Source organism: Haliotis cracherodii, unplaced genomic scaffold (assembly GCF_022045235.1).
Source record: "Haliotis cracherodii isolate W230 unplaced genomic scaffold, xgHalCrac1.p SCAF_6, whole genome shotgun sequence".
NCBI lineage: Eukaryota > Metazoa > Mollusca > Gastropoda > Lepetellida > Haliotidae > Haliotis > Haliotis cracherodii.
The window spans coordinates 29114792-29139273 of NW_027266319.1; the positions used below are offsets into that span (position 1 = coordinate 29114792).

The window sequence follows — 24482 nt, forward strand, 5'->3', positions numbered from 1 at the left end:
CAAAGGGTCGAACATGGTCTCGAACGATGTCGTCCCAAGAGCGTACGCCATTCAAATTGCCATTTACAATGCTGAGTTTTTTTCTCCCTTGAGTTGTAACGTCACTCCACACCATTACACACCCACCTCCAAACTGACGACGCTGAGTAACTGAGCGTAGCTGAAGCCTTCACCTGGACGCCCATGGACCCTTGCACGACCACCAGAAATGTCCAGATGAAACCTGGACTCATCTGTGAACAGTTTTCTGTGCCAGTTTTGTCTTCTGAACCTCAGATACTGTCTACACCAAGTAAGGCAAGGCTGACGGTGAAGTGGAAGCAAAAACGGACGCCAGGGCCGGATGTTGTGCTTTCTCAACCGGCTGCCTACAAATCTCTGCTATTAACTTGTCTCAACCCAAGATTTGTTCGAACTGTTAATGTGGCAGACTGGCATCGATTCCGTAGATGCACCAACCAAATATGGTTGTTGACGTCACATGTTGACGACCTACCCTTGGCAAGGCATGGGTCTCCAACGATATGATATAACACGTCCCATTTTAATTCTGGAAACCCAAAAGTCCAGAAACTCTACGCTCTTTGCCCAGTCTCGGTTAAAGGTATTTACAAAATTAAACATGCCGTTTTCATGGGAACATACCAAGGAAGAAAAAATGAAAAAAAAATTGTTTAAAAACTCAATATTTAGACTATGTCGCCCATGGGCCTGCCCATGGGCGAAGTCTGGCCCATGGGTAGGCCCATGGGCAGGCCCATGGGCGAGAATATGTTCCTTTACTTAAAACTCATGTTTTTGTTTCGCAAATACATTTAATGTATTTATTCAAGTATCATGACACAAAATTTAACTCATTTTAACTTAATTCAACGATTTTATAGCGATATTGAAATATTTCGCCCATGGGCGAGAAAAAGGTTTGGCCCATGGGCAGGCCCATGGGCGAGAATATGTTCCTTTACTTAAAACTCATGATTTTGTTTCGCAAATACATTAAATGTATTCATTGAAGTATCATGACACAAAATTTAATGAAAAAATGAAAAAAAAACGTTCAAAAACTCAATATTTAGACTATGTCGCCCATGGGCCTGCCCATGGGTAGGCCCATGGGCGAGAATATGTTCCTTTACTCAAAACTCATGTTTTTGTTTCGCAAATACATTAAATGTATTTATTTAAGTATCATGACACAAAATTTAACTCATTTTAACTTAATTCAACGATTTTATAGCGATATTGAAATATTTCGCCCATGGGCGAGAAAAGGGTTTGGCCCATGGGCGAGAATATGTTCCTTTACTTAAAACTCATGATTTTGTTTCGCAAATACATTAAATGTATTCATTGAAGTATCATGACACAAAATTAAACTCATTTTAACTTAATTCAACGATTTTATAGCGATATTGAAATATTTCGCCCATGGGCGAGAAAAAGGTTTGGCCCATGGGCAGGCCCATGGGCGAGAACATGTTCCTTTACTCAAAACTCATGTTTTTGTTTCGCAAATACATTAAATGTATTTATTCAAGTATCATGACACAAAATTTAACTAATTTTTACTTAATTCAACTATTTTACGGCGTTATTAAAATATTTCGCCCATGTTTTCGTCAGTCCCTTTCAAGCATCAACTAACTGTTTGCAAAGTATATTGTATCATGTGAAATATACTTTATATTATATCATTACATTACTATTTAAAAAGGGCATTTGGTTGGATGTTTCCTTTAGTTCTACAAATTTCACCCGTTTTACATATTGTAGCGATCTTTAATGAACCCGGCCTTACCTCTCAAAACGTTTTGACAGTTTATCATACGAATTCATGTGCGTGTACTCCAATTCATTGGAGTTATTTTACACAACATTAAATTTTAGTTAGTTTCTATTTCATTTCCCATTTTATGTCCCGATGATACATCAAACTGGGCAATTACGTGACACTAGGTATGCAATATACAGGTACGCGTGCGCGTATTTTAATGAAAAAAACTATTCGTCTTTTATTGCATAACGTTTGGCTGAATATCTTACATTCTAACGAAATCTCGAAATAATTATTTAATTACATGCGGTTTCGATCTGACCAGTGGGAATTATGTTTCAATGCGATTGAGGAAAACGTGAGTGAATATTGTGACACTAAAGCAACTTTTAACTGCATTGTCACTTTTGGTATGAAAATGGTAACAGTTCAGAAAAAACAACAGCCTTCTTATGATAATTCTCATTAGTACGTTGTATCTAATTACAGTGTCGGCCTTATTTACAGGTGATTCTACAATACCTGCTCTCGGTCAATTACGATCTACCACACCACGCGTGAATAAACAGTTATGCAGGTGTTGCTGTGGGCAAATACCTAGCCTGAAAATGTGTATTTTTTTTAGGATACATGTTTTACAAATGTTCGTTGATATGTGGATATATTAAGCACAAAGACAAAAAAATGTTTATGAAAGATGAATTAGTGCCTTGATATATTCATCGAGATGTGTATCATCGTTTAATGGGGTCATTCAATAAACGTATGTTTGGAGGAGATATCAAAGGAGCCGCCCAATATACACAGTGTCGTCCGGTGAACTACCACCCCACCCTGTCCATTAGAGTTATGTACTCGGTACACAAATATATTTGATGCGGTGTCAGTGCGGAAGGAGTTTGAATTACGTCCGCCACTTGCCACAGAAATCCTCAAAGTATAGAAACAATAAACAAGGTCAATCCGTACTAATTACCTAGTGACGCACGTAACAACGACTGTCAATAGGGAAAATGGTGAAAACAAATTGAAATAGATTTTAATAAAACATTATTGTACTAAATAACTCGCAAAAGCGGTGCCTAAAATTGTTTGACCGTGTTATGTGTGTTGTAAACTGACGAATAGCAAGTAATTGTCATGCTGTACGCATGGTTCCATATACAAATTCAGTTATACAACCGGTATGCAACTGAGAACTGAGATACCAAGTACAACCTGCATTCACACACGGAAGCAATATACTTGTGTGTATGCCCTCTCCTCTAAAAAATGTATCACTAAAGTATTTGCATTGTAATAAATATAGTAATGATAAAACTTGGTAATTTGGTAGGTCTCCGACAGATATGATTTTCATTTTTTTTACACCTTGATTGATACGGATTACGTACCTGTAGTCTAGTCACTGTCTCTAATGTATCTGCTTGTAAGAAATTTCAAATGTCTTGTTATAGCACTGTTCCTAAAATACGACGTTTCTGCCGGTCGTAAGTTCATTGTTTGACTGAGCACACTCGTGTCGGGGTTGCGATATTTTCTTCTCTTTGTTGGCAGCCTGCCACCGGTCTGAATTTTGAGAAAGGTCTCAGCATGGGACTGTTAATTACTTCTTAATGATGTCTACAAGCTTACAAACTTGTAGATGTTGGGTGCGGTTAGGACCAAACTTTTTCAGCTCAGAGTGTTAGTGGTCCTGGAACCCATAGTGTCAAACAGGTTCTGCACAAAACGTCCATCAGATTCTACTGTTCAGCAACATTGTCACTGAATTTCAGAACTCTGGCATGATATAATAATCAAGGATTTCGAAGGTGAACGAGGGGAAAGGCAGACGCACGTGGATTTACCCTCAGGTTATTATTGTCTGGAGTTCACATTTTGGGGCATTTCATATACTAATTGAAAAGAGTTCACCTGCACATGTCCACTTTAGTGATACAGACTGTAACCAAAAATGCAATGAGCCGTAGCTCTTAATCCCTTATAACAACGGTAACAACAACCAGGGCGAGGACACAGTAAGGTTAAACCGTGTCCAACAGACAATCTAAGGTGGCTATCTCCCATCAAGTCAGCTCTGTTTTTAAGCGCATAGTTATGTTTTTACATATTGAAATAAAAGGAATTTAAAAAATTATATTTAACAAACCTACACATTACCAAATACAAAACTTTATAACCCTTTCTAGACTTCGTTCCAATTAACCTGGATCATTCAACTCGCTCGCGAAGGTCGTATGCGACTTTAAAGTGAATACGTCTACAGTGTACAAGTAACTTTTAACTGTATCATATATACTCATGATAAGCAATTATTTTCGTTCCTAATTCGAATGAGCACATTCTGAGGCTAAATCTGCAAAAGGACAGATAAAATATTTCTCTGTACAATGCAAACGATACAAACGTAGCGGCTGATAATAGAGACAATGATTTAATAAACTGCAATATATCAAGTGTTCTCGTTCAATCTATTGTACATATTGAAGTGATTGTAAAGTTTCAAGGAGTACTAAAATGTTGTGGTATTATGAATGTATTTAGAATATGAATAGCGAAAAACAGTCACCATATCGGATGTACATGTATAACTTGTCTTCCAACACCACGCTTGTGCCGAGGCCCATGGTCATAAAACTAATCGGTCCCATAAAAGGAGCAAATAGTTTCGCAGATACTTCTTGCTATGGTTCACTCCCAATTGTCAGACGACCTAATCATCAGTCAGACCAGTCAAGTGTGACCAGCGTACCTGCCTGGTTTTGGCTCCTAATTACTGAACTGCCCAATACTGTCATACTGTGGGCAGAGTAAGCGGCCTCGTTGAGTGATACAGACTAACCAGATTATGATTGTGTTTGTAAGTTGCGTTTAATCTGTGTCGGGTTGCAGTTGTTTTATTAGTCAAGACTAGGGGTAGTTTTTTCAATGAAACCTTTTAGCCGTTGAGTTTGTTTTGCATTCATTTCATTAAATACATTGTTAGGTAGAATAATAACACGTTATATGGATTAAACATCTCCCTAATCTGAGTATAATCTCACATGTACTTTAAGTTCCGTGCTATATTACTTTGCGGAGACACTGAGTATAATTTTTTAGTTGACATTGTATGCTGTCTGATGACTTTACACAAATCCCTGCATTCAATAGACCCGTGAAGATCTTCAACAAACCATTCTTGGCGTAAAAGGGCGACAGCGCTTGTCGTAAGAAGCGACTACCGGGATCGGGTGGTCAGGCTCGCTGACTTGGTTGATGCATGTCATCGTATCCAAATTGCGTGGATCGATGCACATGATGTCAATCACTGGATTGTCTGGTCCAGACTCGATTATTTACAGACCGCCGTCATACAGCTGAAATATTGCTAAGTGTGGCGTTATACAACTAACAAACAAACAAAACACAAAAAGAGAAAGTGTATGAGTACTAAAACTTGCAATAGATATGCGTACCCTACGTACACACATGGGTCCCATTCGACAGTCTACAACACACGAATAACTGTCAAACAAGTTTGGGTACCCCTTCTGTTCAGGCAAGTTATTTAGTTCGATAATTTTGTATTAAAATCCTTTTCAATTTGTTTTCATCCTTTTTCCCTATTCCATGCATGTTTATGTTGCTACATCTTATTGCTCATGTTTCCAAGTATTGTAAAACACTTTAATGTTTCTCCTTCTTAATCTAACGTTATAACATTTCCGGTCATTGCCATCATCAAATACACAAGAGATGATGCCAAGACATATTTTATTCGGTTTTATGGTCTATGCGGTCTTACAATTGATTTTATTAGTCTTTAAATCTTATGTCTAGTAAATATTTTCACAAACAGGGCTGTTAACTGATATAAGGAATGTGACATCCAGTTGAGGACTGAATACGACGTACGTTAGTCTGGTAACGACATTTCTACAATATTTTTTTGAATAAACCGTTAATACGCCAGTTGTGACAGGGATGATAGTATGGTAGATGTAGCAGACATATTGACAGCCGTTGTTACGCGAGTCACTAGGTTATTAGTACGGCATTGGCCTTGTTGATTGGTACTATACTTTCTGTGGCCACTGGCGGACGTAATTCAAACTCCTTCCACACTGACATCGCACCAAATATATTTGTGTACCGATTACATAACTCTTACTGACAGGGTGGGGTGGTAGTTCACGCGAAACGGACGACACTGTGTATATTGAGCGGCTCCTTTGATATCGCCTCACAACATACTTTTAATGAATGACCAATTAAACGATGATACACATCAGGATCGCGGAGAAAATACAAGCTTCGTTCGCGTTGAATATATATATCAAGGCACAAATTCATCTTTCATAAACTTTTTGTGTCTCGGTGCTTAATATATCCACATATCAACGAAAATATGTAATACATGTATCCACAAAAATATACATGTACAGGCTAGGTATTTGCCCACAGCAACACCTGCATAACTGTTTATTCACGCGTGGTGTGGCAGATTGTAATTGACCGACAACAAGTATTGTAGAATCACCTGTAAATAAGGCCGACGCTGTAATTAGACACAACGTACTAATGAGAATATGAAAATTATCATAAGAAGGCTGTTACGTTTTTCTTAACTATTACCATTTTCATACCAAAAGTGACAATGCAGTTAAAAGTTGCTTTAGTGTCACAATATTCACTCACGTTTTCCTCAATCGCATTGAAACATAATTCCTACTGGTCAGTTCGACACTGCTTGTAATTAAATAATTATTTCTAGATTTCGTTAGAATGTAAGATATTCAGCCAAACGTTATGCAATAAAAGACGAATAGTTTCTTTCCATTAAAATACGCGCACGCGTACCTGTCACGTAATTGCACAGTGGGATGTATCAACGGGTCATAAAATGGGAAATGAAATAGAAACTAACTAAAATTTAATGTTGTACACGCACAGGAATTCGTATGATAAACTGCCAAAACGTTTTGAGAGATAAGGCCTGGTTCATTAAAGATGTTGGGTGCGGTTAGGACCAAACTTTTTCAGCTCAGAGTGTTAGTGGTCCTGGAACCCATAGTGTCAAACAGGTTCTGCACAATACGTCCATCAGATTCTACTGTTCAGCAACATTGTCACTGTATTTCAGAACTCTGGCATGATATAATAATCAAGGATTTCGAAGGCAAAACCCTTTCTCGCCCATGGGCGAAATATTTCAATAAATCTGTAAAATAGCTGAATTGAGTAAAATTGAGTTACATTATGTGCCATGAAAATAGTAAGAACACCTGCATGTATTTGCGAAACAAAAACATAAGTTTTAAGTAAAGGAAAATATGCTCGCCCATGGGCCAAACCCTTTTCTCGCCCATGGGCGAAATATTTCAATATCGCTATTAAATCGTTGAATTAAGTTAAAATGAGTTAAATTTTGTGTCATGATACTTAAATAAATACATTTAATGTATTTGCGAAACAAAAACATGAGTTTTGAGTAAAGGAACATATTCTCGCCCATGGGCCTACCCATGGGCAGGCCCATGGGCGACATAGTCTAAATATTGAGTTTTTGAACGTTTTTTTTTCATTTTTTCATTAAATTTTGTGTCATGATACTTCAATGAATACATTTAATGTATTTGCGAAACAAAATCATGAGTTTTAAGTAAAGGAACATATTCTCGCCCATGGGCCTGCCCATGGGCCAAACCTTTTTCTCGCCCATGGGCGAAATATTTCAATATCGCTATAAAATCGTTGAATTAAGTTAAAATGAGTTAAATTTTGTGTCATGATACTTGAATAAATACATTAAATGTATTTGCGAAACAAAAACATGAGTTTTAAGTAAAGGAACATATTCTCGCCCATGGGCCTGCCCATGGGCCTACCCATGGGCCAGACTTCGCCCATGGGCAGGCCCATGGGCGACATAGTCTAAATATTGAGTTTTTAAACAATTTTTTTTTCATTTTTTCTTCCTTGGTATGTTCCCATGAAAACGGCATGTTTAATTTTGTAAATACCTTTAACCGAGACTGGGCAAAGAGCGTAGAGTTTCTGGACTTTTGGGTTTCCAGAATTAAAATGGGACGTGTTATATTATGTTTTGGCGACAATCAAAACGTTTCACAACTTCGTATTGCGCCATTCCTGTTTGCAGCGTACCCAAGGTGCGTGGAAAATGAAATCACGACCTCAAACTAGAGGGTATGTCTTCATGTTTATGCATTAAAGATGCATTAAAATTTCATTTTAAAAATATGGAACTTTTTGTTGAGCATTGATGAAGAGAGAGAGACAGACAGAGATACACAGAGAGATTAGCTCAGGAAATGTAGATGAATCAGTGCAGTGTGTCCCATGCGTGCTCAAATTTAATAAAATCCCCCATTTCACTTATAGATCTTAAAATATAAGCAAGAAAAGGGCTACTTGTCAGTCATTTGAATATGTCTGATAATTTTTATACCGATATATCAAAGATATCTGCATCTTTAACAATTCTAGTGGGACGACAGGGTCCCGCAACCTCATTCGTCCGTTGTCGTGTGTAAACAAAATTAATATATTATGTGTCAACGTTGCAGCAAGTTTCTTGGTTAATAAGTAATGTATGGCTTGCAGTGGAGGTCTGACGATCACAGTCGTGGGGGAGAACTTTGACGCAATACAACAGCCGCGGATTAACATGACTGTGTTTAACAGCACACACGGTGCGGTGAGTGAATCATCTTTCTACAAGTGTGTGTTTGTGTGTGGAGAGATTGGTTGGTTGGTTTGTTGCTTAAAGCCGCACTCAGCAATATTCCAGCTATATGACTGCGGTCTGTAAATAATTGAGTCTGGACCAGACAATCCAGTGATTGATATCATAAGCATCGATCCACGCAATTGGGATCGATGACATGCATCAACCATGTCAGCGAGCCTGACCACCCGATCCCGTGAGTCGCCTTTTACGACAAGCATAGTCGCGTTTTACGGCAAGCATGGGTTGCTGAAGACCTATTCTACCCCGGATCTTCACGGGTCGTGGAGAGAGGATGTATGTTGTCTATCATTGTGCCAGTCTGTCCGTGTGTAACACTGTGTATATGACATACTAGCATGTGTGTCAGTGTGTCACCATCACTTCATATATATAGTTGCTGTACAAGGTGTCATATTAAGTTATTACGCCTCGCCCAATATTTTCTTCTGCTAACCTAATATAACACCGTAAAGAATGTCAAAATGAAAACTTGACACTAACAACCATCACACAGGACAGGATCAGTACCTATGTTTCCGATACAACGCTTTAATGTAAACACAAACGTTAACAATGGAATATATCATGCACTGAAATGTGAATGTTGAAACTATCATAGCTAAAATGGATAGAATTATCATAAAAATGCCCGCGAATGAACAGAAATCTGCGGGCCACTGCAACTTGATATTGCTATGTGACGTCTTTGGCGTCACGCTTCTTGTTTGTGACGTCATCCTATGATATGTTCTATGACGTTGCTATTTGTAAAGCCCCCGTTACACAATCAAAAACTTTGATATAAAATTGGGTTAAAGAAAACTTTGACCAAGATTTATTGGTTCAAGTTGGGCTGTTTACACTCATCAAAGTTTTTGACAGGCTGTCAAAGTTTTGGCGGGAATTATATTGCCAAGATGGATGCTACTGACAAAGAATGTTTTGCTGTTGTCATATGTATTTTGTGTATTGTCATGTTGAGAAGGCGGCGTCGGTGTAGGCAAAGGCATATCTGGTCACACGAATAGCTGCTCGTTGTTGAACCAAAGCCATTAATTCTTCGAACATTTCGTCAGTCCAAAATAGTTGGCTCATTTTGACTTGACTCTATGCACCTCCGGTTGAAAAAGGGGAAATGTTTCTTGCATTCTGATTGGCTAAATTAAATCAACGTCATCAAACTTTGATCAAAGTTTGACGAGAAATAGGACCGGTTTCTATTCCATCAAAGTCCGTAAAAAACTCTGTCAAAGTCTTTGACAGCATGTTACACAATCAAAAGAGTTTTTTATCAAAGTTGTTGATAGTGTAACGAGGGCTTCAGTGACCTCAGTTGTATAGAGGATATTTCATGTGTCGAGTGAAATATCATGTTTCTCTCATCGAGTGACGGGGGAATGGAGATATTTTCACGAGTGGCGTGATCGTGAAAATCTCGTGAAAATATCTCCTTTTCCCCCGTCACGAGATGAAAGAAACATGATATTCTCGAGACGTATGAAATATCCTATTGTTTTTGTGTAGATGTCTACCGGAAAATTAAATTATTTCATTAAAAACGTAAAACCGTGAAACCCTACCTAACACACAGGGACGGTTCACCAACCCTTGGGTTTGAGACTAAACAAGTTGTTTCGTGTTTGCAAAATATACAACAATATAAAGCTGTATAAAGAAAATAGGAGACCGCTGTTCGAAGCGAACGAATACACACTTGTCAAGTAACAAAAGTGGCGCTTTGCGAAAGGAACAGTCTCGATTGACGAGTTAAATGAGAAATCTACAGTTTATAACGAAACAATTTTGAGAGAATAACAAACGGCAAGAAGTGATATTAACTCCATAAACGACCATCTGCCAAAGTGGAACTAACCTAAAAAAGACGTCAACAGTTTGTGTACGGGGTAGACACTGACGATAAAGGGAGACAATTAAAGGGAACTCTTGTATGACGAATAGTTCCGTCAAAGTGTTATGTTCACTGCAGTGAAATATTACATATTATATTCACTGCAATGAAAATATCACTTTTCTCAACTTCAGAAAACTCAGTCTTTCACACTGAAGTATATAATAAAAGCTTTTTTTCTCCATATTTTTTTATAAATGAAGCCAGAACGTAGTTTTTTAAATGAATAATGTCTTTGCTCATCACAATTAATTATATTAAAACACAAAACAATGTTAAAGTAACAACTATCATGGATTTTCACTGACAGTATACGGGGTTATGTGTGTGTGTGTGTGTGTGTGTGTGTGTGTGTGTGTGTGTGTGTGTGTGTGTGTGTGTGTGTGTGTGTGTGTGTGTGTGTGTGTGTGTGTGTGTGATGATATACATATGTATGTCAATGTAACCATGTGTCTTTCACAGTGTATATACATATTATGTCAGTGTTTCCACCTGTGTCACTGTGTACATACGCATGGATGTCAGTGTGCTACCATGTATTCACCTTCATCTGCGTATATACATTTGTACGTTGTTATCCAGCCATGTGTTCATCTATCACTGTGTATATATACATGAGCATGTCACACTCACCATGTGTTCATCTATCACAGTGTATAAACATATGTTTGTCAGTGTGTAACCATGTGTTCATCTATCACAGTGTATATACATATGTATGTCAGTGCGTAACCATGTGTTCATCTATCACAGTGTATAAACATATGTTTGTCAGTGTGTAAACATGTGTTCATCTATCACAGTGCATATACATATGTTTGTCAGTGTGTAACCATGTGTTCATCTATCACAGTGTATAAACATATGTTTGTCAATGTGTAACCATGTGTTCATCTATCACAGTGTATATACATATGTTTGTCAGTGTGTAACCATGTGTTCATCTATCACAGTGTATAAACATATGTTTGTCAATGTGTAACCATGTGTTCATCTATCACAGTGTATAAACATATGTTTGTCAGTGTGTAACCATGTGTTCATCTATCACAGTGTATATATACATGAGCATGTCACACTCACCATGTGTTCATCTATCACAGTGTATAAACATATGTTTGTCAGTGTGTAAACATGTGTTCATCTATCACAGTGTATAAACATATGTTTGTCAATGTGTAACCATGTGTTCATCTATCACAGTGTATATACATATGTTTGTCAGTGTGTAACCATGTGTTCATCTATCACAGTGTATAAACATATGTGTGTCAGTGTGTAACCATGTGTTCATCTATCACAGTGTATAAACATATGTTTGTCAGTGTGTAACCATGTGTTCATCTATCACAGTGTATAAACATATGTTTGTCAGTGTGTAAACATGTGTTCATCTATCACAGTGTATAAACATATGTTTGTCAATGTGTAACCATGTGTTCATCTATCACAGTGTATATACATATGTTTGTCAGTGTGTAACCATGTGTTCATCTATCACAGTGTATAAACATATGTGTGTCAGTGTGTAACCATGTGTTCATCTATCACAGTGTATAAACATATGTTTGTCAATGTGTAACCATGTGTTCATCTATCACTGTGTATAAACATATGTTTGTCAGTGTGTAACCATGTGTTCAGCTATCACTGTGTATAAACATATGTTTGTCAGTGTGTAACCATGTGTTCATCTATCACTGTGTATAAACATATGTTTGTCAGTGTGTAACCATGTGTTCATCTATCACAGTGTATAAACATATGTTTGTCAGTGTGTAACCATGTGTTCATCTATCACAGTGTATACACATATGTTTGTCAGTGTGTAACCATGTGTTCATCTATCACAGTGTATACACATATGTTTGTCAGTGTGTAACCATGTGTTCATCTATCACAGTGTATAAACATATGTTTGTCAGTGTGTAACCATGTGTTCATCTATCACAGTGTATAAACATATGTTTGTCAGTGTGTAACCATGTGTTCATCTATCACAGTGTATAAACATATGTTTGTCAGTGTGTAACCATGTGTTCATCTATCACAGTGTATATACATATGTATGTCAGTGTGTAACCATGTGTTCATCTATCACAGTGTATAAACATATGTTTGTCAGTGTGTAACCATGTGTTCATCTATCACAGTGTATAAACATATGTTTGTCAGTGTGTAACCATGTGTTCATCTATCACAGTGTATATACATATGTATGTCAGTGTGTAACCATGTGTTCATCTATCACAGTGTATAAACATATGTGTGTCAGTGTGTAACCATGTGTCCATCTACCACTGTGTATAAACATATGTTTGTCAGTGTGTAACCATGTGTTCATCTATCACAGTGTATAAACATATGTGTGTCAGTGTGTAACCATGTGTTCATCTACCACTGTGTATAAACATATGTTTGTCAGTGTGTAACCATGTGTTCATCTACCACTGTGTATAAACATATGTTTGTCAGTGTGTAACCATGTGTTCATCTACCACTGTGTATAAACATATGTATGTCAGTGTGTAACCATGTGTTCATCTATCACAGTGTATAAACATATGTGTGTCAGTGTGTAACCATGTGTTCATCTATCACAGTGTATATACATATGTGTGTCAGTGTGTAACCATGTGTTCATCTACAACTGTGTGTACAGATATGTTTGTCAGTGTGTAACCATGTGTTCATCTACCACTGTGTGTACAGATATGCATGAGAGTGTAATCATGTGTTCGTTCCCCTGTCACTGTGTATATAGATATATACATCTGAGTATGTTTGTTTCAGAATTGTACCAGAACTAACAAACCTACACAGCGGAAGGTGTTTTGTGTGACGCCACCGTTCGTAACGGAAAATGGAAAAAAGACAACTGGCAACCTTTCTGTCATAATGGACGGAGTGATAAAACATTATAACATTACAGTCTACCCAGATCCAACCTTGGTATACTCACGAAGGCCTGTCGTGGTCAGTGAAGGAAATATGTTACACATACATGTAAGCACGATCTGCAGCATATACAATAGCTAAATACACTCGTGGGTATAATATGTAACATATACACCAGTTAAACGTACAAGTAAGTAGGCTATCCAGTAAATACACAAGCTACACATGCCAAGTATTAAGATATAACAGCATTTACAACAGCTAAATATACTCGTGAGTATAATATGTAACATATACACCATATAAGTAGGCTATCCAGTAAATACACAAGCTACACATGCCAAGTATTAAGATATAACAGCATTTACAACAGCTAAATACACTCGTGAGTATAATATGTAATATATACACCATATAAGTAGGCTATCCAGGAAATACACAAGCTACACATGCCAAGTATTAAGATATAACAGCATTTACAACAGCTAAATACACTCGTGGGTATAATATGTAACATATACACCATATAAGTAGGCTATCCAGGAAATACACAAGCTACACATGCCAAGTATTAAGATATAACAGCATTTACAACAGCTTAATACACTCGTGGGTATAATATGTAACATATACACCATATAAGTAGGCTATCCAGGAAATACACAAGCTACACATACCAAGTATTAAGATATAACAGCATTTACAACAGCTAAATATACTCGTGAGTATAATATGTAACATATACACCATATAAGTTGGATATCCAGGAAATACACAAGCTACACATACCAAGTATTAAGCTATAACAGCATATACATCAGTAAAACTTGTCAGGTTCTATGGTATGCGACATATACATCAGATAAACATACCAGTAAGACACGCATCACACAAGAGTGAAAGATATGCAGCTTATATAACAGTTATTCATACCGGTAAGTATGATATGCATCATAGGAACCCTTTAGATATGCCAGTAAGTACGATATACACCATATATACCAGTTAGACGTACCAGGAATTAAGCTATGAAACATATGCACCTGTTACACATACAAGATAGTAAGATGTGCAGTATATACACCAGTCAAACATATTGATAAGTAGGATATGCAGTATATACACCAGTCAAACATATCGATAAGTAGGATATGCAGTATATACACCAGTCAAACATATCAATAAGTAGGATATGCAGTATATACACCAGTCAAACATATCGATAAGTAGGATATGCAGTATATACACCAGTCAAACATATCGATAAGTAGGATATGCAGTATATACACCAGTCAAACATATCGATAAGTAGGATATGCAGTATATACATCAGTTAAACATATCGATAAGTAGGATATGCAGTATATACACCAGTCAAACATATCGATAAGTAGGATATGCAGTATATACATCAGTTAAACATATACAGTATGTTCATTAGTTATACAAATATGTATGTCAGTGTGTGATAATGTGTTCATCTATCACTGCATGTACATGTGTGTGTCAGTGGTTGTCAGTGTGTGATAATGTGTTCATCTATCACTGCATGTACATGTGTGTGTCAGTGTGTGATAATGTGTTCATCTATCACTGTATATACATGTGTGTGTGTCAGTGGTTGTCAGTGTGTGATAATGTGTTCATCTATCACTGCATGTACATGTGTGTGTCAGTGGTTGTCAGTGTGTGATAATGTGTTCATTTATCACTGCATGTACATGTGTGTGTCAGTGGTTGTCAGTGTGTGATAATGTGTTCATATATCACTGCATGTACATGTGTGTGTCAGTGGTTGTCAGTGTGTGATAATGTGTTCATTTATCACTCTATATACATGTGTGTGTCAGTAGTTGTCAGTGTGTGATAATATGTTCACTTATCACAGTGTATATAGATGTGTGTCAGCTTTAAATATATATCATATAGCTATGGCACAGAACATCCTTGGATCGAAGAATTAATGAAAGTTAGTTTTCTGTCAACTTAAACTTGATGTGTTTACAGATTTACAGATGTTATTGAGTATTAACCTTCTGCATTTTGCCACTAATCAGGTTATACGACGAAGCAGTAATAGTCGTGTGATGTCTTCTGTTTAGGCTACCCTCGATGGCGTCAATGAAACAGATGTTCGAGTCGAAATCGGCCCGAGCAATTGTTCCAATGTTCATTTCAATGGCACGCTGATCACTTGTATGCCTGAGTTGAAGACTGATGCCAATACGCCCAAGAATATCACGGTACAGTATATGAACATTGCAGTAATTACTACCAGCCGCGAACACGTGTTTAACATTGATCATCAGTCGGGAGACATTACAGAAATCGTGAAAGGCTTCAACTCCTTGGTGTAACTTAGAATACACTTATATTGATTTGTTCATATGAGAAATATGATTATTATATGTGCATGTGTGTATTTCATTCTTTCACTCCATACACACCAGGTTAAAGTAGGCAACAACCTGAGTCTGTATGCAGGACAGATCCTGTTTGTAACACGGAGGTCGCCTTCTTACCACAACATTATCATCGGGAGCGTGGTAACAGTGGCATTCATCGCCATCATCGTTGTCGCTGTAGCCGCCGTCTGTGTCAGGGAGTACAAATCAGCTCTGCATTCACGTCTGCAATCGGAGCTGACGCCAACTTCCGCAGATGGCAAGTTATTATTTTCACAATATCGAGATTTTTGAGTGAATGAATGTGTCAAGCTATAAATGATATGTGCATTCAAATTAATTCCAAAACTATTTCCAACTTCAAGAAATGGACATTTTCGTTTCACAACAAATCACCTCTGCATCCCCGTCTGCAATTGGAACTGATGTTAACTGGTACAAGTTATTAACACGTCTGGATTTAAATAAATAATGTTCAAAGCGGCGTTATATGCACTCATTCACTCTTTCCCCACAATCATTATTCATCATGTTTGTTTGATGGCTGTATGTTCTTTCCACAGGAGGGAATGACCTTTATCTGACGCCGTCTCTGTCAGAACATCATCTGCCGCCAGAACTGATGAATTGTCTTGAACAAAGCAGGGTCATCATTCCGGCAGCGAGACTGCGCATTGGTACCACTATTGGCGCAGGTACGACCAAAAATGTCACATACAGCTTTCGACAACAGTTATTTGAAATATTTGAACTGTTGAACATTGATAGCAAAAATCTAATCTTTGGTCTGTCTTAAACGATCCTCTGGTATAGGCAGCAACATTTTTGACACTATTGCTGGTGTTGGTGAGGTCACTCTGGCCTCATTTGACCTGTCAATAGGCTTTGTCTATCATTCCAGGTAACTTCGGCCGTGTGCGCGCAGGTATACTGTGTCCAGAGACGGGAGAAGATTGGCACCCTCGGCAAGTTGCTGTCAAAACAATGAAGGGTAGGATAAGTTTCCCGTTAACTATTCGCTATGTTACGACTATAATGAAACATATTTACCTGCCTCATTAAACAATTCTTTGATTTGATGCCACACGGAATGACACATAATTCCGGTATCTGTGTCACCTAAATGACTCGCAGTTCCGGTATGTGTTTCACCTTATATGACTCGCAGTTCTGGTATGTGTTTCACCTGTATGACTTGCAGTTCCGGTATCTGTTTCACCTGTATGACTCGCAGTTCCGGTATGTGTTTCACCTGTATGACTCGCAGTTCCGGTATGTGTTTCACCTGTATGACTCGCAGTTCCGGTATCTGTTTCACCTGTATGACTCGCAGTTCTGGTATGTGTTTCACCTGTATGACTCGCAGTTCCAGTATCTGTTTCACCTGTATGACTTACAGTTCCGGTATCTGTGTCACAAGTGTGACTCGCAGTTTGGTATCTGTGTCACCTGTATGACTCGCAGTTTCGGTATCTGTGCAACAAGTGTGACTCGCAGTTTCGGTATCTGTGCCACAAGTATGACTCGCAGTTCCGGTATCTGTGTCACCCGTATGACTCACAGTTCCGGTATCTGTGCCATAAGTATGACTCGCAGTTCCGGTATCTGTGCCACAAGTATGACTCGCAGTTCCGGTATCTGTGTTACCCGTATGACTCACAGTTCTGGTATATGTGTTACCCGTATGATTCGCAAATCCGGTATCTGTGCCACAAGTATGACTCGCAGTTCTGGTATCTGTGCCATAAGTATGTCTCGCAGTTCCGGTATCTATGCCAAAAGTATGACTCGCAGTTCCGGTATCTGTGCCACAAGTATGACTCGCAGTTCCGGTATCTGTGTTACCCGTATGACTCGCAGTTCCGGTATCTATGTCGCCCGTATGACTCACAGTTCTGGTATCTGTGTCATCCGTATGACTCGCAGTTCCGGTGTCTGTGTCACCCGTATGACTCGCAGTTCCGGTATCTGTGTCACAAGTATGACTCGCAGTTCCGGTATCTGTGCCACAAGTACGACTCGAAATTTCGGTATCTGTGCCACAAGTATGACTCGCAGTTCCGGTATCTGTGCCACAAGTATGACTCGCAGTTCCGGTATCGGTGCCATAAGTATGACTCGCAGTTTCGGTATCTGTGTCACAAGTATGACTCGCAGTTCTGGTATCTGTGTCACCCGTATGACTCGCAGTTCCGGTATCTGTGCCATAAGTATGACTCGCAGTTCTGGTATCTGTGCCACAAGTATGACTCGCAGTTCCGGTATCTGTGCCACAAGTATGACTCGCAGTTCCGGTATCTATGTCGCCCGTATGACTCACAGTTCTGGTATCTGTGTTACCCGTATGATTCGCAAATCCGGTATCTGTGCCACAAGTATGACTCGCAGTTCTGGTATCTGTGCCATAAGTATGTCTCGCAGTTCCGGTATCTATGCCAAAAGTATGACTCGCAGTTCCGGTATCTGTGCAACAAGTATGACTCGCAGTTCCGGTATCTGTGTCACCCGTATGACTCGCAGTTCCGGTATCTATGTCAACATTATGATTCCCAAATCAGGTATCTATGCCACAAGTATGACTCGCAGTTCCGGTATCGGTGCCATAAGTATGACTCGCAGTTTCGGTATCTGTGCCACAAGTATGACTCGCAGTTTCGGTATCTGTGCCACAAGTATGACTCGCAGTTTCGGTATCTGTGTCACCCGTATGACTCGCAGTTCCGGTATCTGTGCCACAATTTCGACTCGCAGTTTCGGTATCTGTGTCACTCATATGACTCGCAGTTCCGGTATCTGTGTCACCTGTATGACTCGCAGTTCCGGTATCTGTGCCACAAGTATGACTCGCAGTTCCGGTATCTGTGTCACCCGTATGACTCACAGTTCCGGTATCTGTGTCACCCGTATGACTCGCAGTTCCGGTATCTGTGTCGACCGTATGACTCGCAGTTCCGGTATCTGTGCCACAAGTACGACTTGAAGTTTCGGTATCTGTGCCACACGTATGACTCGCAGTTCTGGTATCTGTGCCACAAGTTTGACTCGCAGTTCCGGTATCTGTGTCACCCATATGACTCGCAGTTCCGGTATCTGTGTCACCCGTATGATTCGCAAATCCGATATCTGTGCCACAAGTATGACTCGCAGTTCTGGTATCTGTGACAAAAGCATGACTCGCAGTTCCGGTATCTGTGCAACAATTATGACTCGCAGTTCCGGTATCTGTGTCACCCGTATGATTCGCAGTTCCGGTATCTGTGCCACAAGTATGACTGCCAGTTCCGGTATCTGTGCCACAAGTATGACCATATACATGTAGGTGATGTAGTGTTTCCCTATCATGAACCAATAATTATTGGTGAATAAGTGAACTTAACGTTGACACCAGTACAATTGTATACATATGCAAGGGCACCTGGCTGGAGGACAGACATAAGTGTGGGGGTCATTTGTAATGTGGTTCAGTAACAATTGTGGGCTTGTGTAGATAGTTGAGCGGATCTGATAGGTACACTGTTTTGTGACCGATGAATGAGTTGGGTGTAACGTGGCTTTGAACAGTCTTCCAGTTATATTATGTCAGCTTAATGTGGGAGGAAAGCCCAAAGTGTTGCAGGTCTTAGACGGTTATCGCTTTGGTGAAACCAATGAGCGCGGGTATGGTGCTGACAAGCCAAGAAACATAATAGGGGCGAAACGGGATTCAAACCCACATTCATAGGTGTCTGGCGTGCCCAAGGTACGCAACTCTGTACAGAAACAAGTCAACAAAAATAACCTGTCCTTTTTTTTACGGAAAAAAACATGTCTTGTTTGATGGACGTCAACTTCTTTATTATGAGAAACACAACGTTTCGGAGTATATGCTTACTCCTTTATCAGGTGATATACTCCGAAACGTTGTGTTCCTCACAACAAAGAACTTGCCATCTATAAATTCCATCTCTTATGTGTTGTATCACTACTAAATGACATTCAAAGACTTGAAACGAAGTGTTGTGCAAAAGTTACATCTGTGTTCCAGATAACAGCCAGAACATGGATCTCTGTAGCTTTGTGGAGGAGGCGCTGGTTATGAAGGAGTTTGACCACGAGAATGTCCTCCAACTGTTGGGGATCTCGGTGAGCGAGAGTCAACAGCCAATGGTGGTCCTGCCCTTTATGGCTAACGGGGATCTCCTGTCCTTCGTCTCGGATGTTTCTAAGGTAGAAAACACATGGTTATATATGTATATAGGTTGCACAATAGGTAACAATACCGTGTTCATTTAAAGCCAACCAAAATATTTGGCATTCAGATTTGTAGCTTGTAACTTTCAGTAGCCACAGGTGTTCAATACTGAATAGATCAGACATTTCATGCAAACTTCACCTTTGACAAATGTCTTTCAGGAGATACGGGTGTACGATATCCTGAGATGGGGTGTGGATATTGCCGAGGGCATGAACTACCTGTCCACTCTCAAACTCGTGCACAGAGACCTGGCGGCCAGGAACTGCATGTGAGTTGTTAGCGACAATATCAGGATAGAGATGTTATGTTTGTTGGAATTGTGAAAAGATTTTGTGATACCCTTGCAATTGATGTTGTAACAATTGTGTACAAAAGTAGTGAGTGAGTTGAACAGTTTTCCAGTTATATCACGGCGTGTCAGTTTAATGTAGGAGGAAAGCCCGAAGTTATGCAGGTCTCACATGTTTACCACTTCGGTGAAACCCACAAGCACCGGTATGGTGCTGACAAACCTTGAAAAATTATCGGATCGAACCGGGATTCGAACCACAATCATAGACTTCTGGCGTGCCTAGGGGACGCAACTCTACATAGCGAATTGCAGCGACTTAGACAACTGGATCCAACGTGACCTCTGAAGGGAAAGACGATTGTGATTAATTATTTTTACCTCAATATGCACAAAACGTCTTCACGGATGGTGACTATTATCATGTATGACTAATGCATTTGTTCCATAAAATGTAATATATTAATATTTTTTTAACGTGATTTTTTAACGAAATTATTCAATTCTGATTGGTGGCCCCTATAGAAAAATAAGAATAGTGGAACAATGAACGGAAGATTCAAACAATAATTTCTTTATTCAGAACCCAACATCCGTGACTCACACCCTTTTCATTCTTCATGCCATTGACCTTCGATTAGATGCTTACGTTGGTGTGTCGTCTACATCATACTCTCGCGATTTCACGCACTCGTTACCTGGCGGAACAGAAACATGGTCGCCTCCATGAAATGACCGAAACTACAGAATGGCATATTAAGTGCCTCTATTTTCCTAAATTAATATATATTTTAAAAATTAAATGTGAAAAATATAATGTGTTGTTACTTTAGAATAGATGGTGAAAAGTTAGTTTTGAAGTGGTATATACCTTTAATTAGTTTTACAGTATCCAGTTATCCAACCTTTACAGTCAAGTAACTTCAAGAACTTCCCATAATGATTCCTCATTGTAGAATATACTAATCAGCTAACAACTACTTCTATAGTAACAATTGTTTGATGCACCTGACAAAAACATATTAAAATGTACAATCCAGGAAATAACTCTTTGTATTGTTTGTAAACGTTGTGACGAATAACATTACACTTGCCGTATCCTCCAGGCTGGATGTCAACCTTCACGTGAAGGTGGCTGACTTCGGACTGTGTAGAGACATCTATAGCGAAGGGTACTACACCAGCGACAACAATAAAAAGCTACCTATCCGCTGGATGGCACCAGAGTGTATTGGAATAGGCAAATATAGTTCTAGCTCAGACGTGGTAAGTGGGGAGACTTACGTTAGAGTTCGTCTTACATGGCATGTTGATTATATTTAATGTAGAGATTCGCATCAACGTACACAAGCGTACAAAAACATGTTTATTGTGGATTTTATTGTCAGTTTCCTAAAATATATATTCTATTTGATGTAAAGTCTAACTTTGCTGATGTTTGACAAAAAGACAAAAAGTCTAGTGAATTCTACTAACTTAATGAGTAACAGCGGTTAGAAGGTTCGTAAACATCGAATTTACCAAAGTGTCTGGTAGATTGCACGAGGCTTGTAGAGACAAGGTGTATCCCATGTATACACTGTGATTAGCGCCATGTGTGAAACCTAGACAGTCTCTGGATTATGTAGGTAATCATTAACTGTTATTTTGATATGCATCCGAATGTTAGCGGATAGCCAGCGTGGCGTTTCAACGACGTGCCAAAACCCCTTTAACAAGGGCACATGTTTTTTTCTGTTGATGTTTGTGATTCGCAACGATTCTAGTACCCTGTAATTCAATTACAGTGGTCACTGGGCGTGGTTCTGTGGGAGATGCTGACACGTGGAGCCACGCCCTATCCGGAGGTCGATAACTGGGACATCGGGATTTTTCTACAGTCTGGCCGACGTCTACACCAACCTTGGTTCTGCAGTAGAGAGCTGTAAGATATCTAACAATATTAGGGGACCGGGACATATGTAATGACACGGCGTCTATTATCATCCATCTTGCGTTAGCAGTACCGTCAACAGTTTGATTTCCTTCTGGTTTATACTGTTGTGGTTCTGGTTAATGGACACTACTTATCAAAAGACGGATAAAGTTTGATAGCCAAATTCATATAAGTTAGGACTTACGATAACATAACGATTTGAGTTTTGCATGTAAAACATTCAAATTCAAAATTTCTATTCTATTAAAACTAGGATGTGTTTATTTGTATTCACAAGGTACAAACTAATGATGAAGATGTGGTCTGAAGACTTTAGTCTGCGTCCGCTCTTCTCAGAAGTAGCCGAGTGCCTAACTGCACTGAGGGCGCCATCGTACAGAGATGTTGACGTTACATATCCTCAATGTTGGCAATATTTTGTGGAGTTTCTGGAGCCAGAAGCAGCTAGCCAAGATGCTGCATTGACGGATCATACATATGAAAACATCTCCCAACAAAGCTAGACAATAACCAGAAGGAATAATATGGGCAATAAGGAGGACTTACGGAGTATCTGCCCCGAGTAAAGGAATGGTGTAAGCCCCGAATTTGAGGTTACCGTTCGAAAAAAGTAATTAAGACAAACGCATGCAATATTAACTGAAGTCAGCCTATTGTTGAAATGATGTAATGGTATCAATTTGCTACGCCATGAACTATAGATGAATTCGTATAGCCATCTGCAAAGCAACAACGTAAGGTCATATGGCTTCAACTGGCTGATCAACATTAAGAATCCCTGAAATGCAAATATCGGAAAGTTATTACACAAGATCTTCCCCCATAGCCATTTCCTATAAAGTCCACGGGGCCAATATAGCCTATGGGGGCTGAGGTGCGCCGCAATTCGTTGTGTAGAGTTGCGTCCAATGGACAAGCCAGAAACTTATGGCTGTGGGTTCGAATCCCAGTTTGACCCTATTATGTTTCTTGGTTTGTCGACACCATTCCCGTGCTCGTTGGTTTAACCAAAGTGGTAACTGTCTGAGACCTGCATCACTTCGGGCATTATAGCCGGATATCGTACACATTTGTACATTTTTTGGCCACCGCCTGGTAGCTAATAGCGGCAAACTTGCTATGCAAAACAGCAGTGGAACAATGGAACCAGATCCGCAAACCAATGATTTCACTTAGGTCTGTGGTGTCCGGTTTTGATAATACATGTACTTAACATAAGGATTCCTCTTGTTTTTTCCATATACTAATAATGCTTATTGTACATGTCTTGATAGTGCACATTTCTACATATATTGATAGTTCACATTTCTACAAATACTGATAATGCTTATTGTACACATATTGATAGTGCACATTTCTACATATACTGATAATGCTTATTGTACATATATAGAGGTTATCACGCGAGTGTTTTTGAGGATGGTAAATATCCTGCATTAGGAATACATAGTGTTTATTCCTAATACAGGATATATACCATCCCCAAGCATGATAACCTCTTTATCATATAATGTCATTCTTTAATTCTGTGCTTTAAAATCGCTTTCACTCTCTCACAAACATTACCGAAAAATTGCGAGTTTTCCTGGAATGCGTCACAGGGCAAGTGATGCGTCAGTCGGACATTGACAGTAGCCAATATAGTTCCAACTGAAATCTGTTTGTTATACAGTGGCGAAGCAACATATACGCAAAACAACAATTGTTTTTTCTTGCCTATCGCGGCAAACCATCGGCCTGTCCGCTAGACTAACTGCCCTTTGTCAAAGGGAAGCGACTCTAACCCTAGTCGTCACGGCAACGTTCAGACGTTGACAGTCTGCCTGTCATAACGTTAAGAAGTGCAGACAGATGTGCACACAGCGACAAAATGAAACAAGGTAACAATTCAAACATATTTCGGCCAAATCAAACTATTTTAATTTGTGGAAAAGGTTTTTCAAGCCGCAGAGGTCTACAAGCACAGATATGGCTACTGATCCCGCTTGGCTAGGCCTAGTGCCCTCGCAAAATTGTTTCGAAATTTATATCTCCAAAGATGCCAAAACTTATAAAACGACGTAGCTACATCACAGATAGACACTGATTTTCGGTATATTAGACTTTTCTATTGATAATGATAGCAATTATCGCCGTAGTTTATCCCGATTGTTAATTCTGACTTGATCGCCGCATGACAAGGGCGACGCCATGTTTGTTTATAAACACTGAAAGTAGTCCCTACTTGACATTTGATATTTGCATCTTTATCCGCATATGACCCAAAAGGATATCGTTTTTATCCGTTGGCTTTATCCTGTC

General features: G+C 39.1%; 1 protein-coding gene across 1 annotated transcript in view; it reads left to right on the top strand.

The window, feature by feature from the left end:
* Nucleotides 1-22684, top strand: part of LOC139446352 (hepatocyte growth factor receptor-like) — a 39948-nt gene extending 17264 nt beyond the window's left edge. Inside the window, exons 7-17 of the mRNA XM_071227691.1 lie at nt 8384-8477; nt 13213-13425; nt 15420-15560; nt 15768-15981; nt 16286-16417; nt 16624-16713; nt 19747-19928; nt 20115-20224; nt 21352-21511; nt 22033-22169; nt 22459-22684. Of these exons, the coding sequence (XP_071083792.1) occupies nt 8384-8477; nt 13213-13425; nt 15420-15560; nt 15768-15981; nt 16286-16417; nt 16624-16713; nt 19747-19928; nt 20115-20224; nt 21352-21511; nt 22033-22169; nt 22459-22684 (1699 nt within the window). The remainder of the gene's footprint in view (nt 1-8383; nt 8478-13212; nt 13426-15419; nt 15561-15767; nt 15982-16285; nt 16418-16623; nt 16714-19746; nt 19929-20114; nt 20225-21351; nt 21512-22032; nt 22170-22458) is intronic.
* The last annotated feature ends 1798 nt before the right edge of the window (nt 22685-24482 follow it).